At 41.2% G+C, this 23,849-nt stretch overlaps 2 protein-coding genes across 2 annotated transcripts in view; one reads left to right on the top strand and one right to left on the bottom strand.

The window, feature by feature from the left end:
* LOC104938287 (dynein heavy chain 2, axonemal) overlaps positions 1-23,849 on the bottom strand; it is a 67,800-nt gene that overhangs the window by 10,574 nt on the left and 33,377 nt on the right. Inside the window, exons 40-74 of the mRNA XM_027283501.1 lie at positions 22,642-22,794; positions 22,227-22,352; positions 21,383-21,601; positions 20,503-20,620; positions 20,034-20,170; positions 19,414-19,551; positions 19,107-19,265; positions 18,721-18,873; positions 17,104-17,195; positions 16,740-16,935; positions 15,842-16,066; positions 15,490-15,594; positions 14,952-15,140; positions 14,445-14,530; positions 14,130-14,260; positions 13,826-13,975; positions 12,559-12,726; positions 12,302-12,462; positions 11,449-11,588; positions 10,653-10,785; positions 10,344-10,483; positions 9,864-10,074; positions 9,559-9,675; positions 9,320-9,461; positions 8,874-9,043; positions 7,150-7,266; positions 6,878-7,042; positions 6,642-6,764; positions 6,317-6,465; positions 6,015-6,081; positions 3,946-4,096; positions 3,713-3,861; positions 923-1,056; positions 590-734; positions 203-402 (exon numbers count right to left, since the gene is read on the bottom strand). Of these exons, the coding sequence (XP_027139302.1) occupies positions 203-402; positions 590-734; positions 923-1,056; positions 3,713-3,861; positions 3,946-4,096; positions 6,015-6,081; positions 6,317-6,465; positions 6,642-6,764; positions 6,878-7,042; positions 7,150-7,266; positions 8,874-9,043; positions 9,320-9,461; positions 9,559-9,675; positions 9,864-10,074; positions 10,344-10,483; positions 10,653-10,785; positions 11,449-11,588; positions 12,302-12,462; positions 12,559-12,726; positions 13,826-13,975; positions 14,130-14,260; positions 14,445-14,530; positions 14,952-15,140; positions 15,490-15,594; positions 15,842-16,066; positions 16,740-16,935; positions 17,104-17,195; positions 18,721-18,873; positions 19,107-19,265; positions 19,414-19,551; positions 20,034-20,170; positions 20,503-20,620; positions 21,383-21,601; positions 22,227-22,352; positions 22,642-22,794 (5,159 nt within the window). The remainder of the gene's footprint in view (positions 1-202; positions 403-589; positions 735-922; positions 1,057-3,712; positions 3,862-3,945; positions 4,097-6,014; positions 6,082-6,316; positions 6,466-6,641; positions 6,765-6,877; positions 7,043-7,149; positions 7,267-8,873; positions 9,044-9,319; positions 9,462-9,558; positions 9,676-9,863; positions 10,075-10,343; positions 10,484-10,652; positions 10,786-11,448; positions 11,589-12,301; positions 12,463-12,558; positions 12,727-13,825; positions 13,976-14,129; positions 14,261-14,444; positions 14,531-14,951; positions 15,141-15,489; positions 15,595-15,841; positions 16,067-16,739; positions 16,936-17,103; positions 17,196-18,720; positions 18,874-19,106; positions 19,266-19,413; positions 19,552-20,033; positions 20,171-20,502; positions 20,621-21,382; positions 21,602-22,226; positions 22,353-22,641; positions 22,795-23,849) is intronic.
* LOC113746688 (uncharacterized) lies at positions 1,160-3,588 on the top strand. Its single transcript, XM_027283502.1, has 2 exons — positions 1,160-2,012; positions 2,129-3,588. Exons 1-2 carry the CDS (start codon positions 1,582-1,584, stop codon positions 3,132-3,134), a joined length of 1,437 nt encoding a protein of 478 aa, XP_027139303.1. The 5' UTR covers positions 1,160-1,581; the 3' UTR covers positions 3,135-3,588.

A 23,849-nucleotide genomic window follows, 5' to 3' on the forward strand; every position in this document is an offset into this window, starting at 1 on the left:
GGTTGGTGGTTTGATCCCAGGCACCTCCAAGTCAAAGTGTTGCTGTGCAAGACACCGAACCCCATGTTACACACAGTTATACAGCTTTTTTGTATTTTTTATTTTTTTGGCCATACAAACCATGTTCTGACTAGAATTCATTTCACCCAGGAATACTTGCATGACTTATGAAAAGGGCCTCTCTTGATGTGACCTTGCTTACTTATATACTGCCAGTGTGTGGTAAAAATTGAGGTTGATAATCCTTGACTCCAGGTCATGGCAGTGCGTGCTGTTTCTTATGCTGAGGTTGAACAGGTTGATGTAGGCATCCAGTGAGAACTGGTACATTGGGTGAATGCAGCCCATGTCGTTCAGGATGAAGAAGAGAATGGAGGCTCGCTGGGCACATGGGCGATAGGCCTGTTAAGAGACAAAATTTAAGTTTAATTTGATTCATGATAAATGCCACTAACAAATGTCTATCACATTTTTACAGAGCAGCGATGGTCTGTAATTAATTACTTACTCAGACCAATGGTCCAAAACACTAAAGTTATTCAATTTATTACAAGACCCAAATCCCCAATCACTCATTCATATGCCTGACCTCTTGAACAGAGTCAATCTCAATCTTGGTGTCTTCACTGCTCTCCACCTGCTCTGAAACCTTGGTGGCTGTCACTTTGATTGCCTGTAGGGTATCCACGAGCTGCACATTGTCCAGCAGTGAGCCAGCAGCCTCATTCAGCAGCCTGAAACAGTAGACACACACACACTCACATAAAACAATAACAAATAAATACAAATATAAATAAATCCAACAAAACATTGCCACACTGCCCACTAAGCATAGCAAACCAAGGAAACATCTGCACAAATCACAAATGCATAAGGATTCACATAGTTTAAAACACACAAAAAAAGCAGTCAGCTGAACAACCTGAGGATATCATTGTCCAGCTCCTGGAGGCTCTCCTTGCCGGAGGCAATGCTCATCGCCAAAGAGTCCTTCTCTTTTACTAGCTCTGGACGCTCCTTACGCACCACATTTCCCAGTAGCTGGGTTTCCAGACCCTACACCACACACACACACACACACACACACACACACACACACACACACACACACACACACACACAGAAAATCCCATGCACAAACAGATAATTCAAGCAGCTCATACTCTTACAGTTTTTTCTGATGGCTTAAACACTTACATGGATTCTTATAGCACAATTTCTAAAACTATTAATATTTATCACAAAACCCTTCACCGAGTTTGCAAAACTGAAAGCACAAACACTGCTTTGCACTTAGTTTGCAATTTCGTAACACACACTTTGTATATGTGTAAACACAATTCACTGCACAGGACTCCTTTTGCAAAACTGTAAACACAGCTCCACTGCTTTACACTCAATTTCCAGATGATCTACACACTCCTATCAAAACTATACATATTTATGGCTATTTTTTACACAATTCTGCCAACTGTCAGGCCACACTTTCACATGTGAAAACTATTATTTATAATTACTTCACTTTGCAATCAGCCTGAGCACTATAAATAAGCCACAGGTAAGCTTTTTGTGTGGAGAACAATGGAAGGAGACAGAAGAGTAAGAGGAGTGAGAGTAAGAGGAGGGCGAGGAAGAGGACTTGGAGGTGAAGAAGCAGGAGGACGAGGACGTGGACAAGGAAATGAATTCGGAGGAAGAGGAGGAGGAGGTGCAGAAGCAAGAGGGAGAGGAGGACAGCGAAGACAAGGAGGAGCACTTAGAGGAAGAGGACAACGAGGTGCACTTAGAGGAAGAGGACGAGGAGGTGCAGAAGCACAAGGAGAACGAGGAAGGGAAGAGGAACGGGAAGGAGTACGAGTAAGAAATAGAATCACTGATGTCATCAGAGCTACAATAGTGGACCATGTAATCAACCATGGCATGAGCCTAAGGGAAGCTGGCCAACGGGTTCAACCCAACCTGAGCCGCTACACTGTAGCAGGCATCATAAGAACATTTCGAAATGAGAATCGGTTAGTACAGTATCTTCTTCACACTAAGTTTTACATTATACTGTAATAGTGTCATATTCTTTTGAGAAACAATACTATACATTTACTGTAAAAATACTGAAATTGCTACTTTACAGAATTGTTAGACAACCTGTTGCTGGGGGCAGAAGAAGACTATTCACGGCTGAACAAGAGACCCACATAGTGAATATGGTGCTGGCAAACAACTCCATAAGGCTACGAGAAATACAGCAGCACATAATAGAGGATGACACAACATTCGAACACATAAATAATGTGAGCATCTCTGCATTATCTCGCATACTGGCACGAAACCGAATAAGGATGAAGCAGGTCTATAGGGTCCCATTTCAAAGAAACAGTGAACGTGTGAAACAACTGCGATATGAATTTGTGCAGGTAAGCTTACTGTATCATTGGTACTCAATCTGGAAGTGCATACTGTGTGCTGTGCATGGGCCTGCTGTGCTGCATTTGTTTTGTCTTTTCCAGAGAGTGATGGCCCTAGAGGCAGATGCCATGGGTCATGAGCTGGTCTTTGTGGATGAGGCAGGCTTTAACCTCAGCAAAACCAGAAGACGGGGAAGGAACATTATTGGACACCGTGCCATAATCAATGTCCCAGGACAGCGCGGTGGAAACATTACCATGTGTGCAGCCATCAGTCAAAACGGTGTTGTTCACCATCATGCAACTCTGGGCCCATACAACACTGCACACATTCTTACATTCCTGGACACCCTGCATGACATATTCACTCTCGTTCAGAGACCAGAGCCGACCAGATATGTCATCATATGGGACAATGTTAGTTTCCACCGCGCTGTTCTGGTCCGCAACTGGTTTACCGATCACCCGGAATTCATTGTGGTCTACCTCCCCCCTTACTCTCCATTCCTAAATCCCATTGAAGAGTTTTTCTCTGCTTGGCGCTGGAAGGTTTATGACCGTCACCCCCATCAGCGCATAGCCCTTCTACAGGCAATGGAGGAGGCATGCGGAGACATTGACCAGGTGTCATGTCAGGCCTGGATACGACACTCCAGGAGATATTTTCCCCGGTGCCTAGCATGGAAGACATTGCATGTGATGTGGACGAGATTTTGTGGCCAGACCCAGTAAGAAGACAAGACTGATTTTTGTCATTTTATGTTTTTTTTTTTTTGTGCCTTGACCTGAAAAACACACTTTATGTTTACGTATTTGGATGTGTGTAAATAAATATCCATTCACTTTGACCCCTGTGTGTTACTGTAAAAGGTACTGAAAACCGATATGCCCTGCACACAGGATAAGCAAAAGCCAAATGAGTTTTTCATTGTTACTGTCAGTGTGCAGTGGCTGCTTTGTGTGCTTACTGATATTATGAGTTGTGTGCACCGTCGGATACAAAAATAACTATTTTTAAAAGAGTGTGAACAGTTTAGCAAAAAGTGCTTATGCAACAGTACAAAAACATGCTTTTGCAAGTGATCTACTGTGTTTTGCTATTTGGGTGAAAGGTTTTGCGATTTGTGTGTAGAGTTTTGCAAAAAAAGCCAAAAGTTTCAAAAATTGCGTCTTAGCTATCAGAAAAAACTGTAAACTGTGTGTGTGGATGAATATACACACACATACATACACATGTAGAGTATTAAGAGTATAGTAGTACACAAGAGTAAACTTGAGCCAAAACATGCAGAAGACACACACACACAGACCTGCTCTGTCACAACAAAGTTGATAATGGTGGTCTTTGTAGAAATCTCTGGGGTATAGTGGGGGTTAGAGAGCTTTGTGGTGATGTAGAAACGAAACGCTGGACTGTATTCCACCTTGTCATCACCAAGCTTCAAATGCAGCCGGCCATCTGGAGAAAAAGTGCACACACATTTAACTTAGTATATTTTTCAGAGAAAGAATGAGTGGTTTTGTGCACAGGTGTTTCTCTGACCAATCTGTGTCATGAACTTGTTAAGAACTGGGTTGAGAGAAGGCTCCAACTTCTCCTTGACATTCTGCAGCAAAACAGGATTCCCAAACTGGATGGCATCCTTCAGCACCTGCAGATAGTCTGGCATCTGAAAGTCGATTATTTTCAGACCCTGCACATGTGGACACATACAAGCAGAAGGACAGATAGAGAAATAAATCTTAAAAAAAACTTTATTTAATCCGGTAATCTAATAGAAAATAAAGTTTCTTTTGCAAGAGAGACCTGAGGACAGCTGAAGAAATATACCAAAAATCAAACACACCCTGTCTCACAGATACATATACAAACAGCATCAGAAACAATCAGGCATCGCAAAAAAATGAACAGATTTACAGATTTAAGTTCATCCAATGGGATATTCAATGTTTAAGTCCATTTTATTTATAATGCTTTTTGATGTACAATATTTATTTCCTGTAATGAAACATATATATATATGGAGAGAGAGAGAGAGAGACAGAGAGAGAGAGAGAGAGAGACAGAGAGAGAGAGAGAGAGAGAGAGAGAGAGAGAGAGAGAGAGAGATTGTATAGACCAGGGGTCGGCAACCTTTAACACCAAAAGAGCCATTTGAACCCGGTTTCCACAAAAAAAAACCACTGAGAGCCGCAAATACTTTTTGACATCTAAAATGGAGAAAAAACGCATTTATTAGAAAGTAAAAAATAAACATACACTTATTAGTGCTTTGACTACCCTTTTGAAGATGGGCTATAAAGTGTTACTTATGAAATCCACAAAGTGCTACAGAGAAAATAAAATTAATTTCTAATGAACACATTTTGAACATTCTGAGTTCTTGAAAAGCAAATGAGTCTGCCCAGACATCATTGAATGATCCATTTTCCTCTGATATTTTTCTTTTTTTAGATTTCTCCATATCTGGCCTTGTTGGGGTTGAAAGTTGGGATAGCGTTCGGGCGGGAATACCGGCTTTCGCGAGTATGACGTTTATTTTGAGCGACAAAAAACAATAAAATATACTTATTTTATTAATATTTTAATATTTAATATTTCAAGATCGCATCAAGATCTTCCAATTTAGAACTAAAACACTAAAACAATAACTAACACAAATAAAATACACATACTGTATTTTCACGACCATAAGGCGCACCGTACGAAAAGGCGCAGTCTACACACACATATGGCGCACCGCCTTACAACAACACACACACAAGCATACAAGTGTGCGTATTTAAAAATAGAGCGGGAGCAAAACTGAGTTTGATTGTGCTTTATTTAAGTCTTTATTACAAAGTACTAACATTTTTTAAGCACATTACCACAGCACACATTAGCACATTGCCGGTAATCGTCATTAATCAAACCCATCGAAGTCCTCATCCTCCGTTTCTGAGTTAAACAGCTGCGCTAAATCAAATATGCCAGTTCCACTTTCTTCGCTGTCAGAGTCACTTTCCGTGCCGTGCGGCCCCTCGGAAATGATGCCGGCTTTTGCGAAAGCTCGAACAACAGTGCCAGTAGACACGTTAGCCCACGCATCTACAATCCATCCGCAAACTGTGGCGTAACTTGCCCGGCGCTGCCTGCCACTCTTTGTGAAACTGTGGTCTCCATCGGTCATCCATCGCTCCCACGCCGCTCGCAGCCTTACTTTGAACGGCCGGTTCACACCGATGTCCAGCGGTCGGAGTTCCTTTGTCAGACCTCCCGGAATAACAGCAAGTGCAGCGTTCATTTGTTTCACTTCTTTTTTCACATCGGCTGTGAGATGGGCACGTTGTTCTCAACACAGGTTTAACAACACACATAGGGCGCACTGCACTATAGGGCGCGCCGCACATTTTGTAAAAAATATAAGACGTTTATATGCGCCTTATGGTCGTGAAAATACGGTAAATACTTTTTTAAAGTAATTTATTTTCCCAAGCCACTCGGAGCCGCAGTGTAAGGATGAAAGAGCCGCATGCGGCTCCGGAGCCGCAGGTTGCCGACCCCTGGTATAGACTTACTATGATGAATAGAAAGATAGACTGAGAGCTGCTGCCTGAGTCACGACTTACTCTCTTCATCTCCATGTTCTTGAGCCACTTCAGAGCTTGGCCTTGGGGGTCCACTATCAGCGGCCATCTCGAGAGAAGGAAAAGAAAATCAAGTCAATATAACCAAATCCAACAAACACAAACCCCAAAACATTTAACTTAATTTAATTTAACTTAGTATGTTTACTGGACTATAGCTAAACTTAATTAATAAACATGAATCATTAATTAATTATTGTTATTAACCCATTTAATCCCACCAGTATTAATAAAAATTAATAAAGGAGCACATTTCAGAGCAAATTGGATCTACGGTTACTGACCGGTTTCCGTGGGTAATGATAACTGCATTCTCAGTAGAGAATGGGTCAGAGGGCAGGCCCTGAATGTTCCAGTCCCTCACTGCTGTAGGATCTGACAGAAAGTTTGCAAAACTGAACCCTGGTGTGAACGGAATGTCTAAGTCTCGAAGCTGAAAGGGCAAGAGCGAAAACAAAAAGAGAGGCAGAAAAAAAGATTCAATTAAATATGTCCATGGTTGGAATCAGGTTATGGTAGCCATAACAGTTGTGGGAGTAAGTGTATGTGTGTGTGTGTGTGTGTGTGTGTGTGTGTGTGTGTGTGTGTGTGTGTGTGTGTTTGTCTCACCTCCTCCATCCAGATTTCAAGTAGCTCATGTCTATAGTTGGAACGGAAGGGTCCCATGTAGGACAGAAAAGATGCTGCTAGCAAACTGTCTCCCACCAGGTATCCCATTTTTTCTTCAAGACTCTGAAGCACACACGCGATACATTACAAATTACACAGGTACATGCCTGAGTAGGAGGAGGGTTATATTTCTTTTATTGTATATGTGTGTGTGTGTGTGTGTGTGTATGGCCTACAGCAACTGTCTCTTTCAAGTGGACTTTCACTCCAGCAAGTTCTGTCACCAGTTTGTCGGCTTTTTTCAGTTTCAACTCCAGCTCACTGGATTTCTTACTCAGACTGTCCTTCATGGCCATCTTCTCAATTAACTCCTTTTTCAGCCGGTCCAGCTTATTCCTCATCTGCTCTCGCACACATATATAACATTATATTAAATGATTATATTTGTCAGTCATTTGTTAATCTGACTTACTACAATATGACTCGTCTGGCTGAGTGGGCTCCATACCTCTTGTAGTTTGTTCTGGGTCTCAGCCAGTGCAGACTGTTTCTCTGCTAGCTGGGCCATGGCACCGTTCAGGTGGTCCCGCTTATGTTTCACCGACTTGTATATTCCCCCATAAATCTGGAAAAGAGTGAACACATTTAGTTTGCTTACTATTTCCTGTTTAGAAGTTCATTTAACAAATAAGATAATTGTTTTGTGATTTCCTCCTTGCTGTTAATTGCACTGCAGTAGTGTACAGTCGTCCCTCACTATAACGCGGTTCACTTTTCGCGGATTTTTTTAGTGTAATTTTGCATGCTTTTTTTACAGCGTACTGTACAGTATGAACGTGCATTGTGTTCTGCGTCCTAAATTAGCTAAGGGAGAACTGCACATGTGTTCTGCGTCCTGATTAACTAAGGGAGTGCTGTACAAAATGCATGTAAAAAGGTGTGGAAAAGTGTGTGGTTAGGGGTTTTACGGCCTTAAAACATGTATAATAATTGTAAAACTTACTTCGCGGATTTCGTTTATTGCGGGTTATTTTTAGAACGTATCCCCCGTGATAAACGAGGGACCACTGTACTTAAAAGTTCGATATGTGACAAGAAACATCTTGTTGCTTGCACTTGCACTCTGGCAAGTAAGCACAAGCAAGCATCATCACGAGAGCATGATGAGAATCAATGCTGAAATGAGAAGTGATAGTGGAAAAACAGTTACAATCCTATTTAGGCCATTGTTCCCGTGATAATTATCTAATTATTTTTCTGTTTGCAAACGACACCACTAGCCAACACTGCGAAGCATCCAACACCAGACCCACACAAAGCAAGTCAAGCCATAGCCAGCCAATCCCAGCTTAGCTAAGGTTACAGTCAGCCAGTTGGCCGCCCTTGCCTTGCATTGCTCTTGGCCAGTAGATAGCAACACCTAACACCTAAAACATTGTTTATTGCTGGCTAAACACTGTTTGCCTTAATACATAAGTTCATAGATCAGGTTAGCTGGTGAAGTGATTTGAAAAAGCTATAAAGAACATATCCACTCAGTTTGCTAGTGATAACAAACATGAGAGCCAAGGTCAACTAGCCAGATGCAACCCAGGAATGCTGCATGTATCCGGCCACCTTACGAGGTGGCAACATAACATAAACAGCAAGACACGCATTATATCAGCCAGATCCGCCCCAGGAGTCTGGGTGAGCTCACATTGTCCACGTTAGCAAGCAAGGTTACGCTAGTCAGCTAAAGCCACCCTATATTTCACATGCTTTGGAGTAATGTTAGCTTTGAATTTGAAATTGGTCCTGGACTCCGTGTTAGGGTAGGTGCCATAGCTAATGTTAGCTAGTGTTGCACGCTGTAGGGAAACAAAGACAAAAGGTGCTTGAGGCCATGCATAGATAACGTAACGCTCAACGTTTGTCCTAAAAAGCATTATAGAAAAATCAGTCCACAGGCTGTTATAGACAACTAACAAAGTTACAGGAGGTCTCATTTTTATGTGACAACCAAGCACAAAATGGCAATAAGACTAACTGATACATGAAATGAAAACATAAAATTCTTTAGAATGATACATATGGCACTATAATAATCTGCATGCAAGTGTGTGTGTGTGTGTGTGTGTGTGTGTGCGTGCGTGCGTGCGTGTGTGTGTGTGTGTGTGTGTGTTTGTGTGCGTGTGCGTGTGTGTGTGTGTGTGTGTGTGTATGTATGACATGTGACAGACCCCCTCTTACCTCGATGGCTCTGACCCACATACAGAGGGATTTGGCAGGCAATGATACTTTGCCGATGATGTCTGGCTGGAAGTCTGCCTGTCCGCAGTACCGGCGGATCTTCTTCATCACACAGTCCGATATATTGTCCTTGTCAAAGTTGATCACTGATTTGATGAAGTTGGGCTCGCCTGCCAATATTTCAAGATTAGATAGGTCAAATTGTGTCAAATAACAATTCCAATTTGTGATAAAACTACAGCTTGAGTGTGGAGTTTAATGAGAATTTTAATCACAATTAGGAATAAGTCCAAGGTTGAATTTTACCAGGGGAATTACTGAAGGGACGTCTTTCCTATCTTTCCATTTGCATCTTTCCTTTCCTTTTTGTAACTGAACACAAGCTGTTCTGTTTTTGGAGCACTTCAGTTTGTCCCAGTTACTTTCATCTCTGTTACTGTCCTTACCTAGATGTCTTTTAGCCTCTGCCCATGTAGGCTCTCTGCACTGAAGGATCATAACAGCCTTCATCACTGTCTCCACCGGTCCTGGGGGACGGTCATATGACTTAATCTCTCTCATGTGGTTCTTATCCAGAGACTCCACAGCCTGTGTGCAAACAGAAGAAATGATTTAATCAGATTTATTAATGAATAAAGCTAGCACATAAGACACAGATGGACTGGCAACAATCAGTCGATCCTACCTTCATGGCCTCGTTCAGGGCAGGGAGGGCCTCATCCAGGGCTCTCTGTGCATCCTCAGCCAAGGCTTTACACTCTAACTCTTCTTTCTTAATTTTCTGACTGTAAGACCTCACCGCCTCAACACAAACACACAAGCATACCCCAATATGTCACTGACTATTATATGTCTCAAACTGTGGTACACACACCATGAGCTCCCTCTATGAGCTCATTGAAATGTAATTGCAGCCTAAGCTATTTTGCTATACGTTATTTTAATCTATTTAGTTATTTATGTGCATGTAAACATGTGTATGGTGCTTACCTGCTCCTGACAGTCAGCCTCTGTCGTCTCCTCTACGATGTTGGAATTGTACTTATCACACTGTGTCTTTAACTCAGCCACCTGCTTCTTGGCCTCCTCCATCTCTATAGACATGACCTTCACCTTCTCCTGTGTGTCACTGATCTTGAGAAGGCCATTATGCAGCTTTCTCACCTGTTCCCCAAACTCACAGCTTTTCTCCGCAAACAGCCTGGATGGACACGCATAAGATCTGATGACTGACTGATGACTGACTAAATGACAGGCAATGAACTGAGTAGACAGAGATATTTATCTACAGAGGAGGATTAGTCACACCTAATGTATGTATACTAGTTCTGCATGCTCACACTCAAAGTCTACAACAGGATTAGAAAGTGTATCTTTGTTGACGTCTACCCTCAAGACACACATGAAGAATTTTAAGGTGCAGAAAAGAAGAGCAAGAATAAGTGAAGGATAAACTCTGAAGGTGCCTACTTCTTGTATACAGACACCATCTCTAGGTAGTTGATGAGGGTCACATAATTATGTTGTCGCAGCTCCAGCTTCATCCTTTGGGACACCTGTGCTACCGACTGGTGTGTGGTCGCAAAGATACTGGCAGCCTTTGTTTGGATCTACAGCATCATGCAATGTGTGAAAATGATGATCTGACATTCACACTATAAGAACACAACTTTAGGAGTCACATTATTCTCTATGTTATTGGTAGCGTCGAAAACACATCAAAGCAGGGTTCTTATAAAACATACATGTGTGTAATGTGTGTATGCCTGCATTCCTCACCCCCTCCAAGGAGTCCAGCTCCAGTCCATCCAAATATTTCTCAGCTACCTCCAGCTGAGCATCTTTGGAAAACTCACCGAACCAGTCCATGGAGGTGCAGCTGACAAGTGCTGGGTATTGGAGGATGCGCTTCCTGTTAATATGAATTTCATTCAGATATAATTAGTTGGTATAATGATCCCCACTATAGCCCTGTGGACAAAGGTCTGTAAGCTGGTGTAGGTACATTAAGAGAATAACAGAACTATTATGCACCCTGTATGCATGTCAAAGGATTTTAAACTAATACTGCTCCAAGGCTGTCTTTTCAGATGGTACTTTAGATAGTACAGTCGCCAGCTTTAAATCAAATGGCACAAAAGCTCATATCAGGCCCACTTTGAAAGAACTTCCTACAGTAAGGTTCAGATGAGTTTGCTCAAAACCTTCAGTGGGAGTCAGCGACTTTAGCTAAGGCCACCTGATGTAAATCCTACAAGCAGCTACTGGTCAAAGAGCCAGGACACCTCATCACACAGAGAATAGTGATTAATTCTGGGTAACAGTCTGTTAGCCCAATTAGCAGCATTATGTGTGACCACTACCCTGTGCCACTGATTACAACCAGGTCTTCAATGCTTGTGAGAAGGGGAAGAGAAAATGAATTATAGAACAGTTGGCTGATTCATGTCCTTGTTAAAGAATTGTTGACATAACTAGATCTCATTTGCTAAAGACCAAGTGTCAGCCAGTGTTTAATAACAGATATAAAGATTGTAGAATGCAGTGTACTACAGGAAACAAGGTGAGAACCTACCTGAAGGATTCTCTCACTGGGCTCATACACAGAACTATGTGCAGATTTTTCCTGACTCGCTCTGTGAAGTAACTGAACAAGGAGTCAGGAGTCTCCACTACATGGTCTTTCCTGGCAGACTCTGACAGAGCATTGCATACCTACAGGAAGAACAACACAAACATGTTATGACAATTGCCACTGAGTTTTAATTTTTATTCATCTACTGTATGGTATGTGAGACATTGAAGACTGTATGTTACTTCTGGAAGATTTGGAGAGCAGCTACTACAGTCATATCAGTCTTGTGTGAAAACAGAGATTATTTGAGACAAACTTTCATCCTTAATATATAGGATTATTTGTACAAATTGGTAAAATCTTTAAGGAGATTTTGGGGCATTTTTATGTTTTATCAGACAGTGAGGCTGCAGTAAGGACTTTTAACAACTGCACACATTCAGAATTTGGATATTTCAAAGCAAATACTGTATTGCCTTGATTAAATCAGCAAAATGTTTCACTAATTTGACTAAGGATAAGACCTACTGTATGTTGGTGTTTTGATGGAGCCAATACATTTCAAGTAATTTAAACCAAACCTCTATAGTTAGTGGGTGAAAACTGAGTTCATTTAAACCAGTCATGTGTTTCCTGTGGACTTATAAATATGCAAGCAAGGCACAAAATTTGTATCATCCACCACCCAATGCTGATGAAATATGCAGGCAGTTAGAAGATTTACTTCACTTATCAGCAAAAAAACATAATGGTAATCTGTTGGATGGCTAGTAAATTGTAAACATTGACTAGCCATTTGGCCAGCTAAATTTGAAGTATGGAAATAGAGAAATTATTTGAAAATGATACATACCTCAACAAACTCTTCCTGCTTGTAGAGGTTCGGCACCTCTCCAGAACTCAGGATGCTGTTGATGTCCTCTAGGAAGGATTCATCTACAATCTGGGTGTCACTGAACAGGAAGACCGTGGACTTGTTGTCCACACCAGTCAAACGGTACAGCTTCTTGATGTCTGAAAACCAGGACAAAAAAACTATTGCAATGTAGCTGAACATTAACTAACTGACTGTACAAAGGGATTCATCAAATTGGTTCATCTTTGTCTCACCTTGTCTAAATTCTGTTTTGTGGTACTGATTGGTGACTTCCACCTGGAATACCTGGTACTGACAGATGAAGGCGGCCATCTTAGACAGGCTCTGTCTACCAGAGCCCTCAAGACCAATCAGCAGAATGTTTCCCCTCGGCTGACTAATCACACGTATGACACGTGTTACTGTGAAGGAAACACAATACTGGTATCCAATCCCTTTATTTACAGTATCCTAATAATTGCCTCGTGTGTGGTTCTTCAAAGATGCAGATACACACTACTCACCAAATGTTCAGGATATTCAGCTTGGGATGAAATTTCAGAGTGCCCCTAAAATGCACTCTAACCTTTCCAGGTGAACTTCATTTGACCTTCTCTAAACTTTTGAATGCACTTGTCCAACTGTTCATTGTTTCAGTACTTATTACATAACATGCTGTTCTCTAACAAACAAGTGATCCATGAATGTTCCACTAAATGTTCTGCTTCAATGACAGTTTGTATTGAAACAGTCCTCTTCATCATGCTGTTCACATTCTGACATCATGACACCAAGACGACACCTAACAATCCATCAGCAGCACCTGGTCAGTGTGAGGCTTCAAACAGGAAGTCCTCAGAGGGAAGTTACCACTGAGCGCTGAGTGTCACAGAGTGTCATCAGCAGGTTGGAATAAGTCCACTTGTGAACAGCATGAGACGTCTCGTCGAGCTGCAGTTGATGCTCAAGGTCACATGACAAGTTACTGAGACATTCAAATGTTTTGTTGTGGTATACACACCACTGTTGTTAACTTTTGTTTCAATTCATTGTTTGAGATGAAGAAATGACCATTACCCTTTCTACTTAAGTGCTCTACTTTCATGACAGAATATCACTTTTTACATAAATTTCACCCAAAACTCAAATATCTCAAACTTTTTGTGAGTAGTGTATGTAGTCTGCAAGCATGTACAAACCAACAATACAAACAAGCAAGTGTGGATTCATGTTGTGTCTACAATAATGTAATGCTACTGATTTGCAGTGGTGTGTGGTAAAGTGTGTAAAGAGCAGCTAAAGGGAAGCTTGATAGGTTTTCAATGTAGAGAGTTCCCAGATGGTCAGTTGAGTCATTTCATCGATGATGTATGTACTGAACTGGATAGACTGGACAGAATTGGATGGTCAGATTGATGCTGTAGGTTAATGTATCAGGAGAATTTTATGCACAATGCACTGTCCATTTAAATATGTGCATGAGAGTGTATGTTGATGTGTGTGTTGTGTTCTGAGACAGACTGTGTTCGACGGCATCTCGGAAGAGCACCAGGTTCATGGGCACTATGCCAGGTGACTGGTTGTATTCCTCCAGCTGGGTGTCCATGAACTTCTTGAGTCCCTTCATATCCTGTAGGTCCTCATACACATGAGACTCATTGAGGAAATCACCTGACACACAAAAGTGGAATAACTATAATACAAAAACACACTTTTACACATTCATATGTTCATTCATTACATCATTACAAATTCATTCTCTTATTTGTGAGAGCATTTTTACAGTCATTGCTGTGTGCATGTGAGTGCACAATACTAAATGTACCAAATATTGGTGGTTGTTTGTTCGGGCAGATGTTGTGGAATGGGAGGTCAAAGTGGGAGCCCAGGTTCTCCTCGAGCAAAGCAACAAAAGCTTCAGTGTCAATGTAATCTACAAGCCGGTCTGAGAAAACCCTGAAATCAATCACAAAACATTGACATTGAACATGTTTTCCAGTACATACACACAAGCAGCTGGTAAAATGTAGAAACAAAGTAGGAAAAATATTCACATCTGGGTAGCTATGGGATAATGACACTGTAATAATTATGCTGGAACCATAGTAAACATGCTGGGTGAGAAAATGTTCTTGGTTACCTGAAGCACTCATGGATCCACAGTCTTGTGATGTTGTTTTTGGTGTCATGTAAGTCTGGGTGAGCTCTTAGCAGACCCTGAAACACCTTGAAATGGTGGAACAGAAATTTAAATAACCCTTACAACTATTGTAACCAAGTTCAATTAGCCTTCAGTTTATTTCAAGAAAATGACTGTCTTCTTCCAGTTAGGAACCAACTCCGAAATCAGGCACTCCAAGATCAAACCTACTGATCTAGATGTACTAATATTATCCAGGCTGGACTACTGTAACTCACTCTCACTCTACGTAGGTGTCTCTTAAGCTACCATTTTGCATTACAAATAATTCAAATACTGCTGAATTTTTTTTTTTTTTATTTGTATTTTAGAATTTTCAAATGCTTTTAAATTTTATTCTGCATCCGTCTTCAGGAAAGCAGCTTGTTGCAAAAACCTGTTTAATTTTAAAAGAGATACATAAAACTTAAAACAAAAATTTATGTGACAAAATAAATTGCATTGGACCTTGGAGATATCCCTGAGGCTGAAGGTGTAGTGTGTCTTGGCCGGAGTGGGATGAAAACGAGCTGAAACAGCATCATAAAATTCCAAGGTGGCCTGAGTCAGAATCTTTCCAATGGGCTTCACCTCTTCACAAAACCCCTCCAACTTTTGCTTGATCATTGTACTATAGATCCGCTTGATCTGGGACTTCTGCATGCAGAGAAGAAAGGTCTGTTAAAGTTTGGTGCATCTTATATCATCAATAAGAAACACCTATTTCAAAGCTATACTGGTCACAATAAGTAAAAACAGAACTGGAATTTCCATCTCATGGTGTCCACTGCACACATTCAGCAGTCGAAGCAACTCAAGTGTTTACTTCATGAAAGTACTTTCGAGAGCAAATTAATTTAGCTCTTTTCTGGAGATACAAAAAGCCGGATGATGAAAGAAGAATTTCAATGATTGTTAAAAATCAGTTCATCACTCACTACCATTGTCACATTTAGTCTTCAGTGGTAAAGGAAAAGGAGACAAAAAATAGTCCAGCAGGACTTACATTAGGGAGCGTTACATTGATGAGGTTGAATCGACTCTGTAAGCGGTCAGAAATGTGCATCCTCCTTCCACCAGGGGGCCCCATGCACGTCAACAAGGACATGTTCTAACAAAGCAGACGTAAGAGACACACATACACACACACACACACACACACACACATTACAGAAGTATAATGGCCTCTAAGTAACACATATCTAAGAAACACATTACCCCTGTAAAGCTCTGTCCCACATACTGAAAAATAATTTTAACTAAGAGGCGGCACAAAGAAGGCAGAAAAATTATATTACCTTAATCTCACAGACATAAACAGACATGAGTGATGGGCTTATCAAAGTGCTGCTTCTCACCGTGACAAACTTTGGGGTCCGTTTCTGGCGGTCATACCAGAAGCCATAATCGATCCAGGCGCGCAACAGTTCCAGTGGTGGCTGGGAGCCAAAGAGGTCATAGGCTGGCATGTTGAGCTCATCCAGGAAGCACACCAGGCGCTTCCCATTTGTTGGCACAAACATGCCTTTGGTTCTCTTCTCCAGGCGGCTTTCTATGATGGCCTGGAGGTTATTAGAGGTGGTCTGGACAGTGATGGAGACACACAGAGAGAGACAGATAAGTTACTTACACAGAAAAGATCAAATGTTTCATTAGGTACTTTATGTATCAAAATGCTTCACGTTATATGACAATATAATCAATGCGACGATGAAAAACAGCTATTTATCACTGACAGTCAGCACTAAAGTCTGCCTTGTAGCAACACAGCACTTTGAATCTATTTGTCATGAAGCCTAAGTGGAAAATATTCAGAGCCATGACATGCTGGCAGCTGCACTCACACTTACACCTGTCTGAGACTGCATCTCATGTTGCAAGTGATGGCAGCTCATCTAAAGTTATATTTAGATAGATTGGAAGTGTGTGCTAGCCTGTGCATATGTGGTTGAATTATATGCATGTGTAAAATCTAGAAATGACTAGTGGACATGCAGGGTATCCAATATATAAATCCATATTGTGGTAGGTAAATCCTATATTGCTTTTAAATAGACCAAGCCAAGGGCTATTGGTGTCTGGCACAGGAGAACACACCTGTACCTATCAAATGAAAACCTTAAGGTTTATGCACAAGACAAGTGGGTAGACACACATGCAAATAAAACAATGCAAACTGTTTTTTACAAGGCTTGGGGGATGAAACCTGGCATTCGCAGACAGACAGACAAACACAGACCATGCAAAGGCAAAAACCTGTGAAGACATGTTGACAGTGAGGGCAGTCCACGTCTTATCTAACCCATGCAAGACACTTTGGGCCACTGAGGTTTTACCAGTGCCCACTGGCCCGGTAAGCAGCACTGGGTACTGGCCCATTACCAGGGCCTTGACAAGGAAGTTGTAGCGAACAGTGTCCACTGTAGGAACCAGGATCTTATAGAATGGAGCACTGCAGGAAAAGGCAGAGGTCATATTGTAGATGTTATATCTTTTAGTGATATCATCAAGTAACTGAACATGCAATGATTAACGTGATTGGAGTAAAATGGATAAAATGTCCACACATTCACAAATACATGCGTACAATAGCTGATGTCAGGTACATCTGGATACTTACTTGGCATTGTAGCGCCAGTGCTTTGGCAGCTTGTTTTCAAAAGAAACCCATTGTTGCTTCTTGGTGTCCACGTAGTACTCATAAACTGTGTCCTGAAAGAGTTTTTATAAAACATTCAGAGAATGTTGGTGGCTGCTAAAACAGATTCATTCAGTTAGCTGATGAAAAGTGTGCAGTCTTATCTCTTATTAGTATGCAGTGCATTTTCAGTGCTTGGAATTGAACCATCTAAACATCACATTGATATACTGTAGTGTAATTATAACTGTCATGTTTCTCTTTGGCTTTCAACGAAGGCGGTCGCATCTTTCCTCCTCTCCTCCCCTTGGCCTTGCCTGCTCTGCTTCTGTGTCTGTGTCTAGTCTTTTGTCTACTTTGGAAGAGACTCTCCTTGTACTGCTCTCCAATTTATCAAGCATCATGGATTTGATTATCTGGTCTCTAAGCGCAATTGACACCATCTTCTCAACGAGAAGCCCTGGTTCGGGGGAACCTGTATGTCCTGCCGGAGCGTTTGCAGCTGGTTACTCGATGGACGCCTGGGAGAAGTGGCGGGTCGTGTGTCTCTCTCTCTTTCTGTGGAGGACGTTGAAGACATCTACCTATTTGGATTGTTGATGACAGGTGTTTTGCTGATTGGATTGGGCATTGCACTGGTTTACCAAGGTATGCAGAAAACGCTGACAGCCGTGCAAAGCCCCATAAAGCTGCCAGTAATGACTGAAGCACTGAGCAGAGCTGTTTGGAATCTGAATGAGGCCGTGCACCGGAATATGGATAACATCACTTTGGATCGCAAAGTGGACGACATCACAGAGACTATGAACCAGAACATGGTTACCATTACAGGATCGATGGATAACATCAAGAACAACCAGGATATGGGCTACATCATGGAGAAGCTGACAGTTTTGCAAAGGCAAATGGATCGTTTTGGAGACCAAGCTGGCTAAAAGAGACTGTAGTGGAAAAGAATGCAGCTACTCGCCCCAAGACCAAACAAATTCCAATCTTATCTTGACCTCCTCACACCTGCAAGGCCTTGGCCAAGGCTTCTGCTGGAATAACAACTCCCCCGGAAGATCACTACAGCGAGACGCTCTTATGCCCCCACCCTACCCCACTTCCCACTGACACTTGTTGAGTGTTCTGTCATGACCCTGATCAAGGGTCTCCACAGCATCTGCCTACGCACACATTTACAGATATACTTTCACTGCCCCACCCCCACCCCCCCGCCTTCACCGCTTTGCTCCCTCCAGCCTGACAAGACGGGTCTGTGACCAGCGCCGTAATGGCTGCAGGACTGGATGGCTGCATGACTGTGCTGGGATTCCTCAAACCCCCCACCCCCCTCCCCTGGTTGCTAGTGTTACATGTATTTTATGTATGGACAGACTGGTGTTGCAATTTCGTTGTACTGTACCTGTACTGTTACAATGACAAACAAAGCCCTTATCCTATCCTATCCTATCCTACCCTATCATATCCTATCCTATCCAATCCATGAGTGTAGAGACATAGTAATTGTGTTTGTCTTATGGTACAATTTGGCACAGTGTGGGACTCTTCTGTAACAGAACGTAGCTGATCCATGTGATTTTTATAAAAGAGTACCTTGAAGGGAAAGGTGCCCTCCATCTCCCGTAGGAAGATGTCTATCTTCTTACGTCCGCCCTCATCAACAGAGGCACAGATGGACCACATAAGGCTGAAGACGAACAAGAGCTCCACTGTCCTACCAAAGTTTTCTGTGTCCGAATTATTCACCTAGAGAAAGGGAGAATGACATTTCTTCCACACTATGGATGCTTTAAAAAGATTTTGTTTTGTGATTTACTTACTAGTGAAATAGTTTAATAGTTGAAAAAAGTATGTCCCAATTTCAGCCACAAGTCTTAAATCAGTTATGGATAAACATTTAAGATGGGCTAGTAAATTGTTGTGCATAGGGGGGACTACATGCATAGTAGAGGTTAGAAGTTCCACTGTTCTTGTCATACCCCATTGCAAGATGTGGCCAGGGCATCATAGAGCCGGCAGAAAGACATTACTCCATTAAAGTCAGTGATGGGAATCAGCTCCTTACAGTTGTTCTTTTTAAAGTTTAGTGTGCTCTCTATATATTTCTCAAACAGCTGCTTTAAATGGTCCACTTCAGCCTGCAGAGAAAAAGAGCAATGGAGAGATCAGTCTCAGAAAATAGGGGAATAAAATGGGTATCACTGACAAAAGTTTTCTTCTCTTCCTCTAATTAATGTGGTCCTAAAAATAGTAATTCAAGAGTTATTATAAATGGGTGATTTGTACTTTGGGTCGCTTGTCCAGCCAGGACTGAACAAAAGGCCTCCATCCCAGATCAGTGTAATCGTTGTAGACAATCCCACAGCGAGACACTGCAGCTGGAGAGGCATTTTCCAGGTTATCCACTTCAAAAAGCAAAGACACCTAAGACAAAATAATTTACATTCATTTATATTTTATGTATCGTTTTTCTGTACAGGGTTAACTACAATACAGTAATATATAAAAACTGATTGTTTCTTTCAGTTGATGTGCAGAATAAAAGACATTTTAGTCTGCTTCTTCACTGCTTTCTATTTGAAAACTAGTTGTCTAATTGTTTAAAATCATATTTCCACTGTATACATGGTGACCATACATTCACTGTAATAAATAACACATAATTAACACATGTGCACAGGTTCCTTCAATAAAAAAGTGGTGACAGATACTGATGGCTGATTTTAGCTCCAGAGTCAAGAGTCCTGCTATTGCACATGCTGGCTCACAGTCACAGCTTATTTGAATGGAACAGACCCATTGTTGTGTATGTGTGTTAGTCAGACCTCTATCTTTCCTGCTATGAAAAGTCAAAATGTCTGCTGTTATAAAATGCCCATAAGTCTGGTTTCCAGTTCTGTTCTCACCTGTTCAGGCAGGGAGATTCTCTCTCCATTGACGAGTGTGAGCACCTTGTTGTCATCCATAACAGAGTTCATACTCTCTATCCACTGTGTGTCAACTGGCCCGTCAAACACAATCCACTTCTCATCTGGTTCCTCATCTAAATATGGAGGGCAGATGCAGTATGACAGTAAAGTGACATGAAGTAAAATGTTCATTCAAACTGACAGGTGGGTTGACCACAAAAAAGAGCAGAGTCTGTACAGAAAGAGTTTCTCCTGGTTGTATATGTAAAACCGTTTCAGAACTACAGTTTTGTGGGGTAGATCACATAAAAAAACATCCACAGCTTTAATCGACAGCCAAGAAAAAGAAAGTGAAACGTGATTCAGTTGAGGTGGAGTTTAGAAATGGGAATGGCTGAAGGAAGACTCAGGCCCTAGTATATGTCCACTTATACATGTAGCATGTACAGCAGTGTGTTTTCAGTACCTGTACAGGCTGATCTCATGACAGAGGCCAGCACTCCATCAGTCCATTTGTTGGTGGAGAGGTCATTTTCACCATACAGCTCTCGCAGACTCATTGCCTTGGGGTTCAGAGAATACTCCTGTTGTACCACAGGGACCAAGGAATGAAAGACAACATGACAAAAAGTGCATTGTCACGTCAATGTCAATGTCATTTTTTTAAATGCAAAAAAACAAACAAAAAAAAACTGCATTATTTCAGAAATCAATGCATTTTTGAGTCCACAAGCCCTCCGAGGCAAATGTATTTTGTGACTTTGAGCTATAGAACTAAAATTTGATTTGCGTTGATTTGACAAGTATCAAACTCACTCACGATCTCATTATTGAATCAGGTATTCAGCATTTTTATGATAATAAGAATTTATACCTTTCTTTGTTATCTTTACAATTGATATTCATAAAATAAATCCATTTAAAATATGGGACTTCAGCTCTGATGTGCATAATATATATATATATATATATATGATATTCATAATATATTTTGCAAGGGTCAAAGGTTACACATCTTATTTTCATATAATCCTCTCCTAATGATCACTGTCAAATATAAAATCCAGACCGCCTGCTGCACCCTCTGACAGAAGCACGGCAATATGGCATCCCAAATGTCAAAAAATCATTGCTCATAATGTGTCCCTTAAAGGACCTATTGCTTCATCCTCTCAACAATAAATTCAATTATTTTTGGAGGGAGATGTTATTTGCTAGTTGTGTGAATGTGGCTGAAATACACCCCTTAAAGTGAGACTTCCAAGTGTCTTTTGATTAAAGCAGCAGTAGAGTAATGTAATAACAATGTAATAAATCGCATTGTATTGTTTTCAATCCACACCCACCTGGACCACCTGGAAGCCAGGCACTCCCCTGCGGTGCAGGGCAGTCAGGGCACTCTGCAGGGTTCTCCAGGTGACACTTTTACCGCTGCCTGTCTTGCCCACCAGCATAGTGGAGTGTCGAGAGATCTTGGTCACATAAAGTTGGATGACTTTGGTCATGGTAACGGGAGTCACCTGCAAACCACTCTGACAAAGCTCCAGCTCTATAGCCTTCTTCAGCTGCAACAAAATAACAGCCAAAGACTGACACTGTGATACTGGGGTGATACTGTATAAGTTAAAGTATTATTAGTAGTAAGTATACAGAAAATTCTAATATTCTAAATTCTGATATACTGTGTCCATGATGTACCAAGGTCAAGTTGAATAAGGTTTTCCATTTTGATATATGTAATATGCAAACGACAGATGAGAATGTAACTGATAATGACTCATTCTTTCTGACTGAAAAAGATATGAAGTGTAACACTATCCCATTCACCTGATTAACTTTTTTTCCCTAAAGGACTGTAATCTCTAAAAGAGAGAAAACATAAACTGCGAGTGTGCTTTGAATGTGATGATGCAAACCTGTAGAATTATCATCTAATGAGTGATCTATGAGTATCTAAATGTTGTCTAACTCTTGAGCACTCCGGTTTCATTATTGGTCAGAGCTGTTTATCTACATATTCGTTCTACTGTGCTGACAGCTCCAAGAACAAACTCATGAACTGCAGCTGAACTGTACTTCTGTATGTCTGCCTCACACATTTTGCTACTTCAGGATCAAAGAACATTGTCATAGTCAGTGTAAACATCATCTGTTAGAACACAAGGAATGCTAATCTCAGCTCTGACTTACATTGCTATAGTCTACAATGGGTGTTTCCACAGTAGGGAACAAGTCCTCAGTGATCGCATTGAACAGTGGCAAGTCCAGTGAGGTCAGTTTAGCAATGTTCATGTCCTTTATAGCCATTAGCAGAATCTGAGGGCAGAAATACAAATTACACTTCCCATTGAAGAGGTTAGTTCATTGAAATGTCCTGTACACGTGACATCCTATATACAGAACAAATCAACATATTGTACAATTACAATGAATGACAAAATGACAATGAATTACAATGAATGAAGAGCAGAGAGAGAGAGAAGGTTTTAGAGTTTTCAGTAAAGGGAGATCACAGTTTGTGCAAAGTCTTTTAGGATGAGATCTCATGACCAGTATGAACAGGAGGAATTACAATAGTGAGCATGAGAGAGAGAGAGAGGCCTACTTCTTCATCAGGAACGTTGGGGCAAGAGTAAAGCTTCTGTCCAGCAAAGCGAAGCAAGGAGATGAGAGCACGCAGGCCAAAATCATAGTGGTCCTGTTTAGATAGCTGCTGCACTGCTAGAGAGTACAGGGTAACCACTTTCTTAGCCAGAAGCTATGAGGACAAAGATGGACAGACACAGAGGTCAATATTTTTTCCGTGGGCCGGCTAATTTCATACGTCATTCATACATTATTAATGGCCCGTCTGTAAATCGCACTCCCACCACTCATCAGTGGTCCAGTGTTGACAACTTAGCGACTTTGTCACTAAATTTAGTGACTTTTCAGACCCTCTAACCATTAGTTTTTTTCCCAAAAAGCGACTAGCGACTTTTTCTGAAGTTATTGGAGACTCTGACGTGACCACGTCAACGAGCAGCGGGAGACCTTGACAGAAGGAGAAGAGAAGTAAAAGCAAACTAGCATCTCAAGGGAAGAAATGTATAGTCACTTTAACGCAAAATAAACTATATCGATATAAACAATATGGTCTCGTGCTATATAACGTTTGAAAATATACCGATATTGATTAAAATACTAATATATCGTCCAGCCCTAATACAAATTAAATTTAAAACTATGATGATCCACGATCCTGTATCTTAATTTCACCACATAATAATTTAGTTTTCCATAACAGACTTATCAAGGTGAGGAAAAAAAGCACACGGAGAGTACGCACTGGAGGGAGAGTCGAGGCGGTGGCGCCGAATGTGGTTGATTTGAATTCCTTAGACTTTTTAAGCTTTGTTGAAAAAGGAATTCTAGTACTTGATTTTTTCCCAGCACCTTGTGTGAACCTTCATTGTCTGTTAAAAACTTTGGTAAATCAAGAATTCATCAGACTGATTTGATTATATGATTTAGATATTCATGAATATTCTAAACTGTGTAGAAGGTAAACGTACGTAGAATTCATTTAATTTCTACAAGCACTCTAAAGACAAGGTCTTGTTATTGACAAGTGAAAGAGTAAGTGCCCTGTAGTTATAAAGAGCACCTACACCCAGCAGACCAATCCTGGCTACAGAAGTCAGTAAGGGCACCTTCACACCAGGATAGTCGAGAGGACTCGGTTCAATTGGGTGGGGTTTGGTTTACTTTCACACTGCACTTTTGAAAGCGGACCAAACCGCCTTGACAACATCATGCAGTTACAACAGCAGC

The sequence above is a fragment of the Larimichthys crocea genome, chromosome X, assembly GCF_000972845.2.
Source record: "Larimichthys crocea isolate SSNF chromosome X, L_crocea_2.0, whole genome shotgun sequence".
Taxonomy (NCBI): Eukaryota; Metazoa; Chordata; class Actinopteri; family Sciaenidae; genus Larimichthys; species Larimichthys crocea.

Coding starts and splice junctions, on each gene's coding strand:
- LOC113746688 (XM_027283502.1), top strand. CDS start 1,582: ATGGAAGGAGACAGAAGAGTAAGAGGAGTGAGAGTAAGAGGAGGGCGA. Junction 2,013..2,128: donor ACATTTCGAAATGAGAATCG/GTTAGTACAGTA, acceptor GCTACTTTACAG/AATTGTTAGACAACCTGTTG.